A 24,197-nucleotide genomic window follows, 5' to 3' on the forward strand; every position below is an offset into this window, starting at 1 on the left:
TCAGCTTTCCTGATCCTCTGATGCTGCTTGGCCTGCTGTGTTCATCCAGCTCTACACCTTGTTATCTCAGATTCTCCAGCATCAGGAGTTCCTACTATCTCTGAACTGTTAATCTGTTTATTCTTTTGACTGTGCGCAATAGTAAATAAATGAAACACCCAAATTCTAAACTTCTTTATGACCTTGAAAACAATTGACCCAAAACTAACAGTTATCCAAATAATGTTTAGTTCCAGCACGTTTCAGTCTGTTTTTCAAAACAGTGTCAGAGTCACAGAGCTCCGTGGAGTATATGATCATATGTCTATACAGTAACCTTCAATCTGTTTGTATTGGCTTGAGAGTTGGATGAAGCAGGCGGGTGCAGTCTTTTTTTTAAAACCCATAATAAACAAGATAATCAACATTTAGTAGTGTTAGCTATTTTTGAAGATCCAGATAGCTCCTCAGTATCAAGATTTGAGGAGGAATTTTTTCCATTGGCTAGGCTTTGAACCTTTGCCAATTTCTTCCTTGCTTCCATTAAGTCTGAGTATTTCATTAAAAAAAAGAAATACAGCTGTTTAAATTATCTGTTTTGATATTAATGATCTTGTTACTTATAGCGGGTATGATATGGATTGATGTACCCTACAGCTTTAAGTATGCAGATGTCCAAGGTGTTGTGCATAGACATCCTGGTCGTAGCTCTGAAGTGCTAGATTGTATAAATGCAGAATTAGGCAAGAGTGTAGCAAAGACAGTGTTGTGTTAAGGGGGGATTTTAACTTTAACCAAGATTGGGAGAGTCAGACAAGCACCTGTTAGAAAGGTGCTGAATTTCTGGACTGTGTCTGGGATAGTTTCCTATAGCAATATGTCTTGGATGCAACAAGGGACAAGCAATATTGGATTTAGTAATGAGCCGGATTTAATTAGTTACCTAATTGTGTGTGAACATTTATCAAATAATAATCATAACACGATCAAGTTTAATGTAGCTTTTGAAAGTGAAAAGCATGAATTAGCTATTAGAATTTTAGATTTAGATATGGCTGACTTTAATGAGATAAGACAGAGACTGTCCACAATCAACTGGGAAAATCTGCTAATGGGTAAAATAACTGAAGAACAGTAGAGGATGGTTAACATAGAAACATAGACGATAGGAGCAGGAGCAGGAGCAGGAGTAGGCCATTCAACCCCTTGAGCCTGCTTTGCCATTCAATATAATTATGGTTGGTCATCAGTCTCAATACCCTCATCCTTCCCCTGAATCCCTTGGTCCCTTTAGCCACAACAGCTTTATCTATCTGCCTCTTGAAAACACAATGTTTTGGCCTTGACAACTTTGTGGTAGTGAATTCCACAGGCTCACCATTCTCTGGGTGAAGAAATTTCTCCTCATTTCTGTCCTAAAAGTTTTACCCCTTATTTGTAAACTATGACGCCTGGTTCTGGATTCCCCCAACATTGGGAACATCCTTCCTGTATTTAATATGTCTAACCCTGTTAGAATTTTATGTTTCGGTGAGATTCCCCTCTCATTCTTCTAAATTCCAATGAATATAATCCTAACTGACTCAATCTCTCCTCATTTGCCACACCTGCCATCCCAGGAATCAACTGGTAAACCTTTGCTGCACTCCCACTATGGCAAGAACATCCTTCCTCAGATAGAGACCAAAGCAGCACATGATATTCTAGGTGTGGCCTCAGCAATGCTGTGTATAATTGTAGCAAGACATGCTTGCTCCTGTGCTGTAATCTTCTTGCTGAGGCCAACATTCAGTTTGCCTTCTTTACTGCCTGCTGCACCTGCACACTTACTTTCAGCAACTGGTGCACGAGGACAGCCACATCTCATTGAATATTCCTCCCTCTCAATTTACAGCCATTCAAATAGTAATCTGCCTTCCTATTTTTTGTACCAAAGTCGATTACCTCACGTTTATCCATCTTATATTGCATTGAGCATTTGCTCAGTCAATCACTTTGTCCAGAGAAAACATAAAAATAAACATTTTAATGCGATACAGAATCAGTTTATACTTTTGAGAGGCGAAAGCTCCACTTTACAGGTAAACGAACTGCTAGGGACAACTGAAGAGGTAAGGGACAGTATAAATGTAATATAAAGGGCTTACAAAATGCAAAAAAAAGCACAAATCCTGCCAATTGGGAACAATACAAAGACGAACCTAAGGTCACAATGCAGCTTTTAAGGAGCTATTAAAAGAGATTATTAAAGGAAACTTGCAAGAGACATCAAAATCAATAAGAAGAAATTTTATAGTTGCATAATGGGAAAGCACATAGTCAGCAGCAGTGTTGGGCCCCTAAAGACTGAAAGTGGGGATATTGTCAGTGACAATAGGTAAATGGCAGACATGTTAAATAATTACTTTGCCTCAATAATTACAGTAGAAAAGGAGGATAGCTTGCTGGAAGTCCTGAGGAAATTAATAATAAATTGAGGACATGGACTGAATAAAATTAACATAAGTAAAACATCAATAATGAAGAAATTAGTGGAATTAAAGACTGACAAATTCACAGGATTTGACAGTTTCCAGCCAATGTTTTTAAAGGAAGTAAGGGAGCACATTATAGATGCCCTAACTGAAATTGTTTTGATCCAGGAGCCATCTCTCTGGATTGGAAAATTGCACGTGTCACTCAGCTTTTTAAAAAGGGTGAAAGAGGAAAGCCAGGGGAATTATAGACCAATTAGTCTAACATCTATGGCGGGGAAATTGTTGGTGTCTACAATCAAGGATAGGATAACTGAACACCTCAAATTTTGAGTTAGAGAGCTGCTATGAATTCATGACAGGTAGGGCATTCTTGACAAACCTCATTGAATTTTTTGAAGAGAAGAGTAAGGACAGGGGAAAGTCTATGGATGTTGTTTATGTGGACTTCCGGAAAGCATTTGATAAAGTCCCACATAAGAGACTCATGACTAAGATAGAAGCGTTTGGAATTGAGGGCAAAGTACTCACATGACTGGGAAATTGGTTGATTGGCAAGCGATAGCAAGTAGGGACAATGGGTAGGTACTCAAATTGGCAGAATGTGACCAGTGGTGTGTCTCAAGGACCTGTGTTAGGGCCTCAATTATTCACATTCTTTATTAATGACTTGGATAATAACTTTGAAAGTCATGTATCTATATTTGCTGATGATACAAAGTTAGGCAGCATTGTATACAGTGTAGATGATAGTCTATCTTTATCCCTTTCTAATGTTATGCTAAGTGAGCAAAACTATGGCAGATGGAGTTCAGTGTAAGCAAGATAACGTGAATAACAAGGGTCTTTTCCCTAGGGTGGGGGAGTTCAAAATTAAGAGCATATTTTTAAGGTGAGAGGAGAAAGTTTTTAAAAAAGACATGGGGGTAACTTTTTTTACAAGATTGGTTTGTATGTAGAATGAACTGTCAGAGGAAATGGTGGATGCAGGTACAGTAACAACATCTAAAAGACATTTGGATAAGTCCATGAATAGGAAAGGTTTGGAGGGATATGGCCAAATGCAGGCAAATGGGACTGGTTTGGTTTGCGAACATAATCAGAATGGGTTAGTTGCACCGAAGGGTCTCTCTTCATGCTGTATGACTCTTAAGTGTGAGGTTATCCATTTGGACTGAAAAGGGATAGATCAGGATACTTTGTGGATGATATGAAGTTAAACACAGTGGATGTCCAAAGAGACTTGGGGGTTCCGGTGAATGAATCTCTGAAATACCATGAACAGGTGCAGAAAACAATCAAGAAGCTTAATGGAATGCTGGTCTTTATATCTAGAGGACTGGAATATAAGGATGTAGAGGTAATGCTGCAGTGTACAAAACTGTAGTTAGACCCCTTTGGAGTACTGCAAGCAGATCCGGGCACCACACCTTACGAAGAATATATTGACTTTTGAGGGAGTGCATTGTAGGTTTACAAGAGTGAAACCTAAACTTTAGGGGTTAAGTTATGAGGAGAGATTATATAAATTAGGCTTGTTTTCTGTAATATTTAGGAGATGAAAGGGTGATCTGATTGAAGTCTTCAAAAATTAACAGAAAAGGTCAGGGTAGATAAAGATAAACTGTTTCCAGTGGTTGGGGATTCTGAGAACTAGGTCCAGAGTATTCAGGAGAGATGTTAGGAAACACTTCTACACACAAAAGATAGTAGAGGTTTGGAACTGTCTTCCAACAACAATGTGTAATGCTAAACCAGTTGTTAATTTTAAATCTGAGATAAACTTCTGTTAAGCAAAGCTATTAAGAGATTTGGGCCAAAGGCAGGTATATGAAGTTAGGCCACGGATTAACCATGATCTCATTGAACGTTGAAACAGACTCGAGGCTGAATGGCCTGTTCCTGTTCCTAGGAACAGGAGGAGACCATTTCAGCCCTCTTGTGCCATTCAACAAGCTTGGCTTTATAAAACTACCTCTACATTAAAGATATTATTTCATTGAAGGCAATTCAGAGAAGGCTCATGAGGATGATCCCTGTATGGAAGGATTGTTTTATGAGGAAAGGCTAAACGGGTTGGGACTCATTGTAATTTAGAAGAATGAGAGGTGATCTCATTATAGGATTTTCAAGGAGCTTGACAGGGTAAATGCTGAGATGATGTTCCCCTCATGGGAGAGAATGAGACCAGAGGGCATGGTTTCAGAACAAAGGGGCATTAGGTTAAGACTGAGATGAGGGTTGAGTCTTGGAACTTCGTGCCACAGAGAGCTGTGGGCCAAAGACTTTATGTATATTCAAGGATGAGGTAGATAGATAGATAGATAGATAGATTGATTCTTGATTAGTAGAGGAATCAAGTGTTATGGGGGAAATGCAGTAAAGTGGAGTGAAGAATGTTGCATCAGCGATGACCCTGTTGAATGGTGGAGCAGGCTCAAGGAGCCGAATGGCCTACTGTTGTTCCTATTTCTTCCATTCTTACTTCACTTTCCCACACTAGCTCATATTCCTTGATTCCCATAATTTCCAAATGTTTATTGATTTCTCCCTTGAATTACTTGATAAGTGAATATCCAGAGTCTCTACAATAGAAAATTTCAATGATTCGCAACACTTCTGAGTGAAGAAATGTATCTTAATTTCAGTATTTCAATCCCAAGTTGCTGAATACATCTTTAAACCTATGGCCAGAGTTTTGCTGGTCAAGTGCTACCATAAAGATGAAACATCTGGCATGACCAAGCAGCGAGATTGCAACAGCTATTCTCTTAACTGCCAGTGGCCTCTGTACATTGGTTGGCAGAGCTACTTCTGTTTCCACATTTCAGAATATCTCATGATAATTGGAAGCTTCCCAATACAATTTTTCTAGCCTTCTGCCTCCCAGCCCATCTCCAGAGTGTTGGTAAAATCCTGACTCCTACCTTCTTGATGTCTCAGCCAAGGGAAAATTCTTCTTAGCATCTACCTTCATGTTCATTGAGAATTTAATATTTCAGTTAAATCACCTATCACTCCTCCAAACTCCAGCAAATATATAGTCCTTGCTAATTGGTCTATCTCCTTATTACAGAAACCAGTCAGTGTACATTTTTACCTCAAGACAGTAAGGACTGCAGATGCTGGAAGCCAGAGTTGACTCACCACTGACATCCATTTCAAGCCCACGACTCTCACAACTACCTTGACAATATGTCCTCTTACCCATTCTCCTGCAAAAATGCAATTCCTCCGCTTCTGCCGCATCTGCTCCCAGGATGAGGCATTCTTCTCCAGGACAGAGACCATAGTTTCCCCTCTGCTGTAATTAAGGATGGCCTCAACTGCATCTCCCCAATATCCCGCACTGCTGCCCTCAAATCCCTCCCCACAACAATAAGAATAGAGTTCCCCCTAGTCGTCATGTACTACCCCACCAGCCTCCAAATCCAGTGCATCATCCTCCAACATTTCCGCCACCTACAATCAGACCCCATCACCAGAAAGATGTTTCCTTCCCCACCCCTGTCTGCTTTCTGGAGGGACCGTTCACTTTGCGACTCCCTCGTCAGCTCTATACTCCCAACCAACCTCTCCATCACACCCTGCAACCGCAAGAGGTGCAACACCTGCCCCCACACGTCCCCGTCACCTTCTTCCAAGGCCTCAAACAATTCTTCCAGATCTGGCAGAGATTAACCTGCACCTCATCCAACCTGACTAATTGCATCCGTTGCTCCCAATGTGGTCCCCTCTATGTCAGGGATACCGAACCTTAGACTAAGGGACCAGTTCGTGGATTATCTTGCTAATTGGTCTATCTCCTTATTACAGAAACCAGTCAGTGTACATTTTTACCTCAAGACAGTAAGGACTGCAGATGCTGGAAGCCAGAGTTGACTCACCACTGACATCCATTTCAAGCTCACGACTCTCACAACTACCTTGACAATATGTCCTCTTACCCATTCTCCTGCAAAAATGCGATCCCATACTCTCAATTCCTCCGCTTCTGCCGCATCTGCTCCCAGGATGAGGCATTCTTCTCCAGGACAGAGACCAAACAAGCCGACATTCTGGTTGCCAAACATTTTAATTCCTCCTCCCACTCCCCTGGTGACATGTCCATCCTTGGCCTTTTCCACTGTCAGAGTGAGGCCAAATGTAAACTGGAGGAACAATACCTGATATTTTGCCTTGGGATCTTATAGCCCAAGGGCCTGAATATTGACTTCACCAGCTTCAAAATCCCTCCACCCCCAGCCTTATCCCATGTCCTGCCTTCCTGACCTGACCTTACCTGTCCATCTTCCTATTCACCTATCCATTCCACCCCTCCCAGTGACCAATCACTATAACCCCTTATCTGCATCCACCTGTCACCATCCCACCTACCTTTCCCCAGCCCTGACCCCCTCCCCCTATTTGTTTCTGGGCTCCCCTCCCCTTCCCCAGCCCTGATGAAGGGTTTTGGCCCGAAACTTTGACTTTCTTGCTCCTCTGATGCTGTCTGACCGTCTTTGTTGGTCCAGCTCCATTACATTTGTACCTCCTCTGGGGAAAGTGTATCCTCCTTTGGGTAAGGACACTAAAACTCTGCATGCTATTCCATGTGTACCCTCATCATTATCTTGTATAATTGCAGTTAGACTTTTTTTATTACTTTTGTACCCAAATCCGCCCTTCAGCTAATATGCTATTTTCATTCCTAATTGTTTTGCTATCCCTGAATGTCAATTTTGTGATCCATGTCCAAGAACACACATCCCTATGAATGCAATCAATTTTCAATATCTCATCATTTGAAAAGCATTTTTAAAAAAAATTCCGCCAAAGTCGATAATGTCATACTTCTCTACATTGTTTTACATCCACTATGTTCTTTCTTACCCATTCATCCAACTTGTTTATCCCTCTGAGTCCACCTCCTAACTTACCCACCTAACTTTGTCAGCAAATTGGATAAATTACACTTAAGTCTCCTGATCTGAGTAATTGATATAGTTTTTGTCTGTTTATTGTATATTAAAATTTCTTTAAATCCATTATCTCCTTTATATATATTTTAAAATAAGTATTGAAATGAACTACTTTCCTTGACAGTAATTTTACATGGCTATAGAAAACCTAAAGATCAAATGTAAGTATTTTATCAATAAGTGCTTCAGTACTCTTGTATCTGCTCATGTTTATTCCCTCTCTCTCCTCCCAGGAAATTGGACACCTTTGCTTTTCTCTAACCATGCTCAAATTTTGATCATTCTTATTACTAAAAATGCTAAATTGTTTACATACAGACATAATTCTGAATGAGAATCTTCATTCTTTGGTGTTCAGGTATCTAATGCTTCAATTCTTTAACTCCCTTGGATTACTTCTGAGAAATTGAATTAGAGTATTTTGTCTTAATGTGCTCAGGATTTCCCCACTGTGACCCATCACCCCTATTTGTGTCAACGTCCATGACACAAAAACATAGAAGATAGGAGCAGGAGGAGGCCATTCGGCTCTTTGAGCCTGCTCTGCCATTCATCACGATCATGGCTGATTGTCCAACTCAATAGCGTAATCCTGCTTTCTCTCCATAGCCTTTGACCCATTCACTCCAAATGCTACATCTAGCCGCCTCTTGAATAAATTCAATGATTTTGCATCAACTACTTCCTATGGAAATGAATTTCACAGGCTTACCACTCTTTGAGTGAAGAAGTGTCTCCTCATCTCCATCCTAAATGGTCTACCCCAAATCTTCAGACTGTGACCCTGGTTCTGGACACACTCACCATCGGGAGCATCCTCCCTGCATTTACCTTGTCTAGTCCTGTTAAAATTTTAACAGGACCCTCCCCCTGAGACCCCCCCCCCCCCCATGTGTCTGAACTCCAGCAAAAACAATCCCAACCTAGTCAATCTCTCTTCATACGTCAGTCCTGCCATCCCCGGAATCAGCCTGGTAAACCTTCGCTGCACTCCCTCGAGAGCAAGAGCATCCCTCCTCAGGAAAGGATACCGAAACTACACACAATATTCTAGGTGTGGCCTCACCAAAGCCCTGTATAACTGCCACAACACATGACCTGCAAGATAATTAATTTCTCCCCTAACCAATTTTGAGAAAATTCTCCTAATTCCCACTTTCATTTTTTCTTGACGTTAAGTTTTAGCAGAGAAAATTGGACATTATTATGATTCAGCAGGTGGTGATACTGAAGACATCAGATCTTGGCATGAAATCTGATTTCATGGATCATAATAATAAGTGCAACATTAACTTTGTTTTTGTCTCCACACGTGGAGAGCCAGATCTACTGAATTTCTTCAGCTTTCTCTGTTTGTTGTTATAGATCAGAAGTTTTATTTTTTGCAGTTTGGTTGCCATGGTATTCAATCACCAAACAAGTTTACACGAGGTTGCCAACATTCTCTAAAAAGAAGAATACAATAGAACAAAAGATATATTTTTGTGTGTGACAATTTAGAAAGATCATAACATAAACAGCAAGAATAAAGATTCAACCTTTTCCCGCAATATCCTTCACAGTCATTCCTATCTTAACTCTTTAATTTCTTTCTTAACTGATGACATTACAAACATTTGCTATTGGCGACTAAACTGTTATTCTTGACTGAAACCTAATTGTGGTCCTTACTTTGTCCATTTCTGTGTCACAGAAGCTCTGTTTGTAAATATTACATCAATTAACTCCAGGTAGTTTATCTATTAATTTGGCTTAAGTTACCTGCTTTCTTGAAAATAATATTATGACTTTCTGACCTCTTCTTTTAAAAAAACAAAATCACCTTCACGGTGCTAAAACTAAAAGTTGTTTGCCTCAACTTTATAATCCAATTTTCTAAATGATAACATGTTATAAATCTTTATATATAATGCTAAGGTATACTTCTTTCTCTTTACTTCTTTTATTGATTATGCATCTGTATCTGCTTGGGCTGGGCAGATTTCTATCACTTCACAACACTTGTCTTATTGTGAGATAATCAGTAGTTTGTGCCCAGAATGCTCTGTTCTCAATTTAAGCCTATTCTTTAAAACAATGGATTACTGAAATTCTTAATCAGTTCTTGTGTTTTATTTTATTGTGAATCTCTCCAGATTGTGGTCTCTTTCAATAACTAAAATTGGAGTAAAACAAAAAACAATTTTTGTACTGGAGCAAGAAGTTTTGTTCTTCAGGGTTGATGCCTCAGTTTTGCGTGCTTGACTTGCAAACTTAGAATTCATTCCCCTGTCTTTCAACAGGTTAAAACATTAGCATAAACTCGCAGTAAAGCAGAGAATTTATGATTGTTTAAGTTTTTATTTTAACAGAAGAAGTAGCATTGTATGGATGAGCTCTTTGTTTTATTGGTAGCCATGATGTGGAGGTACTGGGGGTGGACACAGACAGAAGTCACACGACACCAGATTATAGTGCAATAGGTTTATTTGGAGTCACAAACTTTCGGAGCACTACTCCTTTGTCGGGTGATTAAATGTGACCAGCAATCCCTAGAATTTCTAATTGGATATAATCAGTTCTGTTAGCACTTTGTGCTGGGAATCTGTTTAACCATATTCTAGGTAGCATAGTTTCCAATTTCCATCTCTGCAGAATGTTAGAAATTGTGAAGATTCAGATAAATTGAGTTGCCTGTTTATGTCTGGAAGAAGGATCACTGTTGAGGTGAGTGAACTGAACAGATTAACAAAATGAACAGAGCTAATCCTTTATGAAGTCTCACGTATGAGAAGGAAATTATCACTTTAATCCATCTTTTCAGCAATTATGCTGTCTTATTTAGGATATTGGGAAAGATTTGAATTCAGAATCTTTTATATTGACAGTAGAGCAGTAGTTTGCATAACAACAGAAGTGGTGCAGTCGCGTCCACATATCTGAAATCAGAAAGGGAAAGGTAAGCCAACTCGCTGACACTGTCCACCATTCTGTGGCTTATGATGTTGCATGGAAAGGGGCTGAACTCTTCAGTGTTGGCCTGTGTTATTGTCCATTAGTCTAAAGCTTACCGTCTATGTTCGTGCCTCAAGAATGGCCACTTGAGGCAAAAAAGAAAATCTGCAAATCATAACGCAGCATATGATTGTACCTTCAGGAAAGGGAAATTTTCTCATGAGATTTCTAGTGTTCTTTATATTGATATTAACATATATTTAACAAGATGGTTTGAAGGGAAAAATCTTAAAGCTGCAATTAAATGGATCCAGTTTTCAAATGTTCCATCTTATTTTCTCTGGACAGGAGGTCAAGTTTAAGGAATGTCTCTGATCTGTTTGTAATGGGAGGAGCTCTAGTCCTGGAGTCTGCAGCTCTTCTTCATTGGTTGGAGAGAGGGGGTTATGGACCTCTAGGAATGACAGGGATATCAATGGGAGGTCATGTAAGTTTTACCATTTCATAAAGCTGTATAGAAGGTGAGAACATGTCATATCTGAAGGAAATAGAGGTTGAAAGTACTGCAAATTGACTGTGCAAAGTGATTTTTTTTGTTCAAGTTTTATATTTCTTTTACTGTGGTTCAGGATAGATGATTTGTTACCTATTGGTCTTTTAGTTATTAGAGGCTAATCCCTCTACTTCTGTCAATGTTTACCTGACCCTTCCATACCTGGCTTCTCTACTCTTGACTTACACTTGCTGTCAGATTTGGCAATTTCTGCTTTGATTCCAGGGCCCTTGTGTTTTGCCATTCTCTCTTGGTTCCATTTTCCCTTAGGTTACTTCCTCCTGGACTTTAAAGCTAGACTGTCTGCTCACGTGGCTTAGCTTCATCGAGCATCCCAAGTTTACCATTAGGCTGATGCACCCCATTTCTTTCCTAAAATATTGAAAATTTGTATTGAATTATCATCATTAACACATACTCTAGTTCTTGAAATAGTTTAGTTGATGGAATTTTGTAGAAGTATGAAAAATGACATTTTAACATGATATTAAAAAATACTTGAATATTGCAGTTCATGTTGCAGTTGGGAACCTGAAGGGTGATAGGGATTGCTGGATGGGGAGAGAATGGGATACAGGCAGAAGAAGAGGAGATGGGTAGTTAAAGGTTAGACATCAGTCTACAGAAATGTTAGGCTTGGATGGGCACTGTCGGTGGAGCAGAAAACCTTGATTGTTTTATCAAATGGGAGCAGAATAAACTTGAGCAGGCCAGAAAAGTGGGAAGAATCTTATGGATACAAGAGGAATTAGTATTGTAAGATATTAGACTTATTCTTATGCATCAGTTCAGAGCTAAAGAATTATGATCTTAGGAGAGACTAGAAACATTTTTATTTGGAAATCTGAAAATCCAGATATTTACCAAATAAATTTAAGCCACAAGACTGGCTGATCAAACAAATGAAAGTTCCTACACAAGAGTCAAAGAATGTGAATAATAGTTATATTCTACTTTAAATTGTGGAATATATTAAAAATACAATGAACACAGTTACTTATTCACTAAGCTGAACTTCTTAACTCTGTTTTCCTTTTATACCCGTTTGACTTGTACCTTAACAATGCATAAATTGGAAAACTAACCATTTGTTCTCAGTGCTGGAGTACTGTTTCAAAAATTCATAAGGGTTGAAATGACATAATTCTTTGCTCTAGTATGGTTGTCCTTTCAAATCTCCTGCAACCATCGCATGGTAATAAACTCTTTGCTCAAATCCAAAACATCTTGAGTGATTTGAATGTGAACACCTTGGGTCTGAACTCTGGTTCTAAAATCATTAAAAATAGAAGCAGAAATAGACCATTCAGCCCATTGATTCTGCTACGCAATTCAGTCATCAACTCCACTTCCCTGCCTTTTCCACATAACCCCGATTCCTTTAATGATTAAAAATCTGTTTATCTCAGGTTTCAGTATACTTTAATGATCCAGCTTCATCAGCCTTCTGTGGTAGAGACTTCCACAGATTCACTACCCACTGAGAGAGGACATTTTTCCTTATCTCTATCTTAAGTATATGAGATTTTGAGATTGTGCCCTCTGGTCTTAGACTCTCCCATAGGGGGGAAACAACTTTTCTACATCTACCCTGTACAGTCCTCTAAGAATCTTGCATGTTTTAGTAAGGTTGCTGCTCATCCTTCTATATTCTAACAAGTATAGGCCCACTCTACTCAATTTCTCCTCATAAGACAGGTATCAGCCTAGTGACCCTTCTTTGAACTGCTTCCAATACCAGTGTATCTTTCCTTAGATAAGGGATCTAGAATTATTCACAGTATTCTACTTGTGGTCTGATTAGTGCCTTTCAGCAAAACGTCCATACTTTTATATTCCATTCCCTTTCAAATAAAGGTCACAATTCCATTTGCCTTTCCTATTATCAATGAATTTGTTTTTTTGAAGTGTTTTTTGATTCATGGCCAAGGATGCCTAAATCCTTCTCTTTTGTAGCTTTCTGTAGTCTTTCTCTGTTTAAATAATATTCAGCTTTTCTTTCTGTCAAAATGCATAAGCTCACATTTCCCCACATTTATATTCTGTCTGCCAAGTTTTTTATCCACTCACTTAATCTGTCCATATCCCTTTGCAGACTCTTCATGCCATCCTCATCACTTGCTTTCCCACTTATTTTTGTGTCATCCACAAACTTGGCTACAGCACATTCACTTTCCTCCTTCAAATTATTAATATCTATTGTAATAATTGTGGCTCCATCACTGATCCTTGTAGCACACTACTAGTTACTGATTTCTAGTCTAAAAATGCCCCATTATCCCACTTTCTGTCTTCTATTAGTTAGCCAATCTCTACCTATTCTGATAAACTATCTTCAACATCATGGGCTCTTATTAAGTAGACTAATGTGTGGACCTTATTAAAATCCTTCTGAAAATCCAAATATGTTACACACATTGCTTCCCCTTTATTAATCCTGCTTGTTACCTCCTCAAAGAGTTCTAATATTCTTTTTCTCTGGAGTCTTGCATCTAGCAGTTCCCTCCTTTTTCTTCTCAGTTTGGTTATCCCAGAAGTCCAAGATGCTGTTAGTAAAGACTGTCCACTATCAAGGTTTTTTAAACACTGTAGGCTACTGCACAAAATTCTAATTGAATTTTTTTTGGAAGATGTTTCCTGCAGCCAACCTATGCTAAAGTCAGATAAATAGAAGACTGGAAGAACACAGCAAGCCAGGTAGCATTTGGAGGAAAGGAGCAGTCAATGTTTCTGGTATTACCCTTCTTCAGGACTGGATATGGGGTAGGGATAGCTGCAGATAAAGAGAGGGGGAAACGAGTGGTGACTGGGAGGTTAGGTTGGTCGTTACCAGCCAGGTGAAGATGCTCAGCGAAACAGTCACCTAATCTAAGGAGTTCACGCCACACTCCCCACTGACCACTCTAACCCATCTGGTACTTTCCCCAGTAACTGTAAAAGATGCAACACCTGCTCTCACACCACCACTGTCACCTCCATTTAGGACTCTAAATAGTCCTTCCAAATGAGACAGAGCTTCACTGCATCTCCTCCAACCTAGGCTTTTGTATCTGGTGGTTTTGACATGGTCTTCTGTACGTCGGTGAGACCAAACATAGACTAGGTGACTGTTTCACCGAGCAACTCCACCTGGCCCGTAACGGCCAACCTAACGTCACAGTCTCCGCCCATTTCAACTTCCCGCCCCACTCCACCTCTGACCTGTCTGTCCTCTGCCTCCAGTGTCGCAGTGACTTGCAACATAAATTTGCACCTTCTCTTCCGCCTGGGCACTCTATAGCCCGGAGGACTTAACATTGAGTTCTCCAATTTCAAATAACCTTCCCCCCCACCCCCCCCCCCTCCCCTTCCATTCCCACCCCCTCCCTTCCATTCCCACCCCCTCCCTTCCATTCCCTTCCAGCAAACAACTGGATTCATCCCTGCTGTCGACCAACCAGGTCATACCTACTACCAGTATCCACCAATCACCACCATTCTGCCTCAACCCCTCCCCTCCCCTCCCCTCTTTATCTGCAGCTCTCGCTACTCCCACATCCAGTCCTGAAGAAGGGTAATGCCTGAAACATTGACTGCTCCTTTCCTCCAGATGCTGCCTGGCTTGCTGTGTTCTTCCAGCCTCCTGTTTGTCTATTTGGATACCAGCATTTAAAGTTTTTTTTTTGTCTCTATGCTAAAGTTGAAAACAGAACCCCACACAATCTACTGTTCTCTTCTGGCATCTCCACTGTAAATAACTTTTTTTGATCCTTTTACTTTTCCACTTTTATCTCCCAGGCAAATTAGAAAAATGAACAGTTACTGCAAGCAAGTTTTTTTTTTAAAACAACAACTAGTCCATTGTAGAGTCATTAGGGCAGCACGGTGGCTCAGTGGTCAGCACTGCTGCTTCACAGTGCCAGGGACCAGGTTTGATTCCACCCTCAGGCAACTGTGTGGAATTTTCACATTCTCCACGTGTCTGCAGGTTTCCTCCGGGTCCTCCCACAGTCTAAAGGTGTGCAAGTTAGATGGATTGGCTATGCTAAATTGCCCATAGCGTCCGGGGGTGTGTGGGCTGGGTGGATTAACCATGGGAAATGTAGGGTTATGGTGATAAGGTGGGGGCGTAGACGATCTGGGTGGGCTGCTCTTCGGAGGGTCAGTGTGGACTCGGTGGGCTGAATGTCCCGATTCCACACTGTAGGGATTCTGTGATGGAGGTCTGCAGCACAGAGAAAAACCCTTGGGCTTATCAAGTCTGTGCTGGTCAAAAACCAACACTGAACTATTCTCATTGCCTTTTCTAGCACTTAGCCCTGTATTCCTTGGCATTGCAAGTGCACACCGAAAGACTATTTAAATGTTATAAGGATCTCTGCATCTACCACCATTACAGGCAGTGAGTTCCTGCTTCCCACCACCTTCCAAGTTCGAAAAGATTTTCCTCACATATCCTCTAAACCTCTTGACCCTTACCTTAAATCAATACTCCTTGGTCATTGATCCCTCCACAAAGGGGAATAGTTCCTTCCTGTGTACCTATCTTTGGCCCTCATAATTTTATACATCTCAATCATGTCCTGCTCAGTTTCCTTTGCTCAAAGGAAAACAACCCCAGTCTGTCCAGTCTCTCTTCATAACAAAAATTTTTAGCCCAAGCTACATCCTTGAAAATCATCTCTCCACCTTCTCCAGTGCAATCTCATCCCTCGTATACTGTGGATTCCAGAAATACACTCAATACTCTAGCTGTAGCCTAACCAACATTTTATACAAATCCAGTATAACCTCCCTACTCTTAAACTCTGTGCCTCAGCTAACAAAAGGCAAGTATCCCGCATGCTTTCTTAACCACTTTATCTACTCATCCCGTTACCTTGAGTTCCCTGATCCTCAGTGTTCACAAAGTCCTACTGTTCATCATGTATTCCTTTGCCTTGTTTATTCTGCCATCTGCATCACCTTGGACTTATCCAGATTGAATTCTCTTTGCCACTGATCAGATTATCTGATCAGCCTGTCTTGGAAAACTACTTCTTGAAGAGAACATCCTCATACATAAAACATAGGTTTTTACCCAAAAGTGCATAGACTATCCCAGAATATAAATGTTAAGTTTTATATTTGAATTTTGAACAATTGTCTTTAAATAAAAGAAGCAATTTTAAGTTTTAGCTTTCAGAAAAATTGATCTGTGGATTCTGGAGAAAATTGCTTTCTACTAATTTCAGTGATACTAAATATCTGTTTCCAGATGGCATCGTTGGCTGCAAGTAACTGGCCCAAACCCATACCACTGGTACCTTGTCTGTCTTGGTCTACGGCCTCCGGTGTTTTTACTACGGTGAGTAATTACTGTTGTTTCAGTTCTGTGATTTGCTGCTTTGTTGCATCTGAGGAAATGTATAAGTATTGTACATAGAAACTGAATGGAATATTTTCTAAACTTTCTGAAAAGATCCTGCTTGTTTTTGTGAGTTTATCAGTTTCTACAATGAACTGTTTTGTTACATTATAGATTCTCTATGAAATTCTTTTTGAAAATAGAATTGAAATCTTTAATAGTGATAATGACTTTGAGCTCTCTCTTTTCCAGTTTAAATTAGAAACATTAAGCTCTGAACTAAGTAATATTCAAATAGGAACTTGGAAATTTTAGAATAACCTATAACAGTTATCACAACTTTACAAAATTTGCAGCATAAAACAAATCTGGAATTATAGTCTAAATTTTCTGCTTCCACCTCGCCATACCATACCAATTTGTTTTGACACTGCTATTCATAAATCCTAATTGCTGAATACCTCAATTGAAAAGTAGTTTATCCATCTGGGATAAGCTTGCATGTGCTCTCTCTGCCTCTCCTAGCCTTTCTGTGAAGACCTTCTTACAACCTCAGTCCGCTCTTGCTGACATTCCTACCTCATAGCGACTGAGCTTGCCAACCTTACCTTGGTCTATCTTGTGTTCCCCTGGTATCGTATTCTCCTTTGACACCACACTTTGTTCCATCCCTCCTGCATCATCTTTACCATCTTCTCTACTGCCCATCTACACTTCTCACTATATTTCTCACTACTCTTACTGCTTTGTTCACTTAGCCTCTGCACTTGAGTGACTTCTCCTTAATGATTTCAACCTTGCCCTTGATACGTTTACTCCGTTTATATAAGTTCTTTGCTTCCTGACCTCCTTTAATCTTTCCTTACCCAGGTTTACAGCCAAATCTATGACTTTGCCATAAAATCAATTGCAGATTACCTCTTTCTATATACCTCATCACTCAATATTTTATTTCCAGTTCCAACCCAACTTCCTTTGTGTCAACCTCTGAAAAATCTCTTTCTGTTGCTTACAACAGCAATTTGAGACTGCCAATTGTTCAGTCTTTGAGTTTCTGATACATTAGCAGGTCTACTTAACTACTTAATCTACTTAACAAGTCTCTTACCTCCACTTTGATTCTCTTGTCCTTAGTAAAACCCTCACTTTACCATCCAGGTAATATGGTCAGTGTCTTCGCAGACGTGAACACAAATACACACAATCTGATTAGCCATCACCTCAGCTGGCCCACATGAAGCACTGTCAGACCTTGTTGTCTATGACCGCAATTACTCAGTTTTCCAAGATCATCCTGGAATGTAGTCCATAACAAGCTGTCTTCTTTGATTCTTTTACCTTTCCTCTTCACATCTCACATTTGTGGAGCTATTGGATGTCACTTAGGTTAAGGCCATTAAATTCTGCCTCTGCTACATTTATCCCATCCCCTTTCTCAACAAGCCAAGGTTCCCTTACCTCCTATTACACCCACTTTGAGAATCAAATACCAGAACCTAGCTCTGAACCCAGATTTTCTCTTTATCTTTGGTCTTGTTCACGCCTGCTCTGAGATCATCCTGCCCAAGAAACCAAACCAGTACTCCCCCAGTTACTTTTTTGCTATATTTCTGACCATCCAGTTTTCCTTCCTGGCCTCCATGCTACCTGACCATGTGGCAAGCTTCATGCCATCAGTTAAAGCTCCATTTTTAAGTCTGCCACCACCCCATTCTATGAAAAAGAAAATTGCTCTTCATCCCTTGCAAGTGATAGCCTGATCTCTAACCTCCGTAAATCCTTGAATGTGGTGTTGCTCATTCTTTTGTTCAAATCACTCCACAGTCTCATCTCCCACCATCACCCTGAAAACCATTTCTGTAATCTTTACCAGCCATAAGCCACCAAGAACTGTGTTCCTCTATTTTTGGACAGTTTTGCATTCCCCCATTTTCTTTGCAATACCTTTGGCAGCCATGCCTGTCTCTCAGCACTCTAATTTTCTCCCTAAAATGTCTCTGCTTTTCGTTTTTTTTAAAAATGCTCCTTAAAATCTATCTCTTTGACCAGGCTTTTAGTTGCTTGTTATTAAATAATTGCTTTGTGCTCAATATCAACTTTTTGTCTTGTTACATACCATTGAAGAGTTTGGGACGTTTTACTTCATTAAGGATGCTGTACAGATGAAAATTTAACATTTAAACCTCATGAAACTCGAAGAATTTCCTATAACTTATTTCCAAGTAATACTCAAACTTGAAATTAGGTAATATCAAGAATTTCTAAGCCGATTAGACTATCAGTTTTGAAAACAACTCTGAAATTTGGTTTCAACTTCAGTCAGATTGATGGACAGTGGTCTGTGGTTGTCACAACTTGTGTGAAATGAATTTAATTAGTCTCAACTTACTTATGGTAAATAGAAGATATCCACTTTGGGTTGCAGCCATTGCGCCAATAATAGTGCTTCGGGTGTCCAAATTTCTAAATTGTTTAATTTTCCTGTCTTAATAGCTACATTGAACACAGAACTTAGGTAGTCAAAAGAAATTTTAAAAAACATCTGTTGCCCATGACTGTGGGGGAGAAAAACTAATAGATTGGAGTTAAGAATTGTTTCTTCCATCTTGCATTAGATGTTATATTCCATACATATACCATTACTTGAAAAATTTTTACTAATGTTTCATTTTGACAGAGGATAAGAATTGACAACTATAGAAAATAGTGAAGGAGAAAATTAATGTCCATTTAGAGAGGCAAGGTTTGATCAGGGGTAGTCAGCATAGCTTTGTCAGAGGGAGGTCATGCCGAACAAATTTGATGGATTTTTTTCAGTAGGTGACCAAGTGTTTGGATTACGGTAGAGGAATTGATGTAGTTTACATTGGTTTCAGCGAGGCCTATGACAAGGTCCCATATGGGAAACTGATAAAGAAAGTAAATGCTCATGGGATCCATGGTAACTTGGCAAGATGGATCCAAAATTGGCTTAGTGACAGGAGATGGAAGGTTGTGGTAGAAAGCTGTTTTAGACTGGAGCCCAGTGTGCAGTGGCCTACCACAGGGATTAATGCTGGGTCCCTTATTGTTTGTGATAATCGTAAATTACATAGATGAGAATGTGGAAGGGAAGATGCAATTATGGATAACACAAAGATTGGCCAGATTGTTGACTGAAAGGAGGAAGCTGTTGAGTTACAAGAGAAAATAAATGGATTAGTCAGTTGGGCAGATCAGTGGCAGATCGAATTTAACCCTGATAAATGTGGGGTGATGCACTTATCAGTCATGGGATAAGATTATTAGAGCAGGGATGTCATGTTGAAGCTGTACAGAACTTTGATTACGCCACAGCTAGAGTACTGTGTGCAGTTCTGGTCACCACACTATAGGAAGGATGTGATTGCACTGGAGGGCGTGCCAGGGAGATTCATCAGGAAATTCTCTGGGATGGAGCATTTCAGCTATGAAGAGAGGCTGGATAAGGTCAGGTTATTTTCTTTGGAGCAGAGAAGGTAAGTGGAGGACTGATAGAAGTGTATGAGATAATGAAGGGCATGGACAAGGTGAATAGAAAGTAGCTGTTCTGCTTAGTTGAAGGGTCAGTAAGAAGGCAGCATAATTTTAAAGTGCAAGTCAGGAGGTTTAGGTAGGACTTGAGGAAATACTTTTCACTCAGAGGGTGTGGAGTTTGGGAGAGTAGTTGAGGCATGAAACCTCACAACCTTTAAAAGTACTTGGGTGAACACTTGAAGTATTATAATATTCAAGGCTATGGACCTAGTTTGGAAAGTGGGACTACTGTATGTAGCAGTATATTCTTAGTGTTACAGACTTGATGGGCTGAAGGGCCTCATCTCTACAGTATGATTCTATATGATTTGTCAGAGTGGCAAATGTGGAACAATGGAAATAGATTGCCTTAGGTTGTACAGCTGCAGTTAGTACATACTCAGGTTCTTTTTTATTCCACATACTTGGTTTACTCGGATCTTTGTATTCTTTATGTTTTGAAGTTGTCTCCCAAATAGTTTCAGGGAGGAAATTATTTGTAGAGTGACTGTTAAAAGTTACCTTTGTACCTTCTGTTAAATAAATTTTGATTCATGCCACACAAAGTAGTGTATATAAAGATACATTTGGTCTAGCTTGTAAGCTTTGAACAAAATATTTTCCATTTTTCTTTGCATATTTGCATGCTTTAATGTTCAATATAACAGTACTTATTATGAAGTATGTAATCATTTCTTCTATCTGTTTGAATGAATTAATAAAATGGCAATTAAACAAGGAGTGTCAGACACATGTAGACTGTGTGTTTTTTAATGCAGTTAAACCTAATCAAGTAATGTTGTGTCACACTTGAATCCTGCTTGAATGTGGTTCCAGAATAAGATTCCATTTCAAGTGACCAGAGGTTAAGTCACTAGCTGAAGAACTTAATTTACAAATACGTTTAATGTAACCAGTTAACTTTCAGAGAATTTTATGATGGGGGAAAAAGGTGTCATCAAGCTGGAAAAAGAATACGAAAGAAGAAGTATCATAGCAGTGTGCAGTAATTTAAGGCTAGAAGCCTAAAAGACAGGGATTTTAGTAAAGTAAAAAGCAAGCTGTTACATGTGAGTGAATTCAGTGGATGGAAAAGTGCTTTGATGTTATACCATGGATAGTAGGAAAAAACTTTTAAGGAGGCATGATTTTCAAGGCAACTGGAAGTCAAGCAGCAAGAGACTAGTTGTATAGGATTTGACCTTTATAGAAGTGGTGTATGAGTGTGGAATTTGTCATCTTCAATTTTGATGACAGTAAAACCTAAACAAACCATCCCTGAAATGGATGGTATTTCAACCAAATTGTGTGAAATTTCATGAAATGTTGTTGGCTAAACAAATGAAATCTCTACAATTACACAAATATAACAAAAATAACTTACTGAAATACTCTTCATGAAACTCAGCTCGAGTTGCTATATTTAGGATGTAATTGAATTACACATACAGGACTGCCAGATTTGATGGGTTGACTTAGCTGATCTTGAATGCAGTGCGGGCATTGTAATTGCTTCTATATCCTTGACTTAAGGAGAGAATAAATAGCAAGAGTTCTTGTTCCTCTTTCAAGTTCTGTTGACTTTTTTCAAAGACATTACCAATTCATGGGTGAAAAGAGTGCAGTAGACATGTCTAATGACCATGGTGAGGGAAGCAATCACAAAAGATCAAAATGTGAGATGAGGCTCAGATTTATCAGGAATTAATAAATAAGGATGGAGAGTGTGGAAAGCAAAGCGCACAAGAAAATATTGAAAGAGAAAGACAAATCAGTAGAAATTATTTTAAAAATCTTGTACCTAAATGCACAGGGTATTTGGACTAAGGTTGATGAGCTGACGGCACAAATAGGGACAAATGGCTATGACCTGGAGGGGATTACTGAAATGTGGTTGCAGGAGGATCAGAACTGGGAGTTAAATGTCCAAGGGTACTTGGTATTCCCAAAGGATGGATGAGAAGGAGCAGGAGGTGAAGTTGTTTTATTGGTTAAGGATGACATCAAGGCTGTATTAAGATAGGCTATTGGCTCTAGGGGGTGAAAATGTTGAATCCGTCTCTGTGGAAATAAAAAGCAAGAGAAGAAACCCCTTGGTAGAAATAATTTACAGGCCGCAGAAGTAGGGCATAGTATAAACCAGGAAATAATGAGGGCTTGTGAGAAGGGCACAATGGTAATTATGAGTGATTTGAACATGCATATAGACTGGATTAATCAACTTGGCAAGGGTAACCTTGGGGAAAGGTTCATAATGCGTGAAGGAATGTTTCTTAAAGCAACATGTCATAGATCCAGCCAGAGAACTGGCTACTTTAGATTTGGTATTATGTAACGAGGAGGGATTGATATATAGTCTCATAGTTAAAGATCCTGTTGGAAGGAGTGATCACAACATGCTAGAGTTTCAAATTCAGATCAAAAGAGGTGAAGACAGAGTCACATACTAGTTTGCGTTAGGCAAAGGCTTGAGGAAGGATTTGGCCCTAGTGGACTGGGCAAAAATATTAAAGGCCAGCTCAGTTGAAGAACAGTGGTAAATGCTTAGGGAGATATGAAATACCTCTCAATTAAAGTATATTCCTGAGAGGAGGAGGAATTGCAATAAGATGAAAAATCATCCATGGCTTAACAAGGAAGTTAAGGATAACATAAAGGCAAAAACTAGGGCAAATCAAACTGCAAAAGTTAGTGGCACTCTGGAGGATTGGGAAAACTTTAAACTTCAGCATAGGGTTACTAAAAACAAAATCAAAAGAGCTAAGTTGAACTATAAAAGGAACCTAGCAGAAAACATAAGCACTGATACCAAAAACTTCTATAGGTATATAAAAAGGAAACGAGTTGTCAAAGTAAACATTGGCCTTTTAGAGGAAGAAAATGGCAAGGTAATAATGGGGATACTCGGTAATGGTGGAAGCACTAAACTAATACTTTGTCTCTGTTTTCACAGTAGACGATAATAATTTCTTCCCAAAAACTGCAGTTTCTACAGAGGAACTTAGTGAAATTACTATAATAAGGAACAAGATATTAAGTAAACTGATGGGATTAAAGGCAGATTTGTGAGGGACAGTAGGTCATCAGCAGTCAAATTGTACTCCAGCACAATCTACAACTTTAATGACTTGGCATATCCCCCACTCCACTATTACAGGTATTTCTCCTATAATGTGATAGTCACGTTCTTGTGTGACCTCGCGCTGTACAAAATCACACTGTTGGAAATTGCCATAGAAAATTACATTGTAGGGAAATTGCTATAGAAAATCACTACCCCTGTACGCGTTATCCAAACTGCGACTGCTATTCCTCAATCGCATTACAGCCAATTTGCATTGACAAAACATGCATTATAGCAGAAATACCTGTATAATCAAGCCAGGGGATTAGCCCTTGTTGCATGAAATGTGCGGGAGAGCATGCCAAGAGCAGCATCAGGCATACCTAAAGTTTGACAACTTGGTGAAATGACAAAATAGGACGACTTGCATTCAAACAGCTTAAACAGCAAGTGATAGAGCTTAACAATTCCACGGCTAACAGAGCAGATCTAAGTTGTGCAGTCCTGCCCAATCTAGTTGTGAATGGTGGCAGCTAATTAAATAACCTACTGGAAGCGGTCACTCTATAAACAATCCTATTTTTGATAATGGGGGAGCCCAACACAAAAGCCAGAAATGAACAGATGACCTGTCTCTGCCTCCTAGTCTTCAACCAATTCAATTTGCTCCACATGACTTCAAGAAGTGGATAGAAGTACTGGATACTGCGAAGGCTATGGGCCCTGACAACACTTCCAGTAATAGTTCCGAAGACTTGAGCTCCAGGACATGCTGTGCCACTTGCCAATATGATCCAGTACAGCCTCAGCACTGACATATGTCTGAGGATATGGCAAATTACCTAGATATATCCTGTATACAAGAAACAGGACAAACCCAACCTGACCAAGTACCAATTCATTAGTGTACTCTTGATCATCAGTCAAATATTGGGAGGTATAATCAACAGTGCTACTAAGCAGCACTAGCTTAGCATGATCTGCTCACTGACTGTCAGTTTGGGTTCCTCCAGGGCCACTCAACAGTTGACCTCATTACAGTCTTAGTTGAAACATAGCAAAAGAGCTGAATTTCAGAAGTGAGATTGACCGGCCCTGACATCAAGGCTGCATTTGACCAAGTGCGACATCAAAGAATGCTTGCAAAACTGGAGTCACTGGGAATTTGGAGGGGTATCTCTCTGCCAGTTGGAGTTATATCTGCCACAAACCAAGATGGTTGTGGTTGTTAGAGGTTAGTCAACTCAACTCTAGGATATCTCTATCAGAAATTCCTCAGGTAGCAACATCTTCAACTGCTTCATCAATGACCTTCCTTCCATCATTAGTTCAGAAGTGGGGATGTTCGTTGATGTCTGCACAATGTACAGCA

At 39.6% G+C, this 24,197-nt stretch overlaps 1 protein-coding gene across 1 annotated transcript in view; it reads left to right on the forward strand.

Moving 5' to 3' along the window:
- LOC109934529 (La ribonucleoprotein 1B) overlaps positions 1–24,197 on the forward strand; it is a 192,131-nt gene that overhangs the window by 43,415 nt on the left and 124,519 nt on the right. Inside the window, exons 8-10 of the mRNA XM_048609725.1 lie at positions 7,548–7,575; positions 10,697–10,835; positions 16,138–16,227. Coding sequence (XP_048465682.1) covers positions 7,548–7,575; positions 10,697–10,835; positions 16,138–16,227 — 257 coding nt within the window. The remainder of the gene's footprint in view (positions 1–7,547; positions 7,576–10,696; positions 10,836–16,137; positions 16,228–24,197) is intronic.

This window comes from Rhincodon typus, chromosome 1 (assembly GCF_021869965.1).
Source record: "Rhincodon typus isolate 14 chromosome 1, sRhiTyp1.1, whole genome shotgun sequence".
NCBI classification, from domain to species: Eukaryota; Metazoa; Chordata; class Chondrichthyes; order Orectolobiformes; family Rhincodontidae; genus Rhincodon; species Rhincodon typus.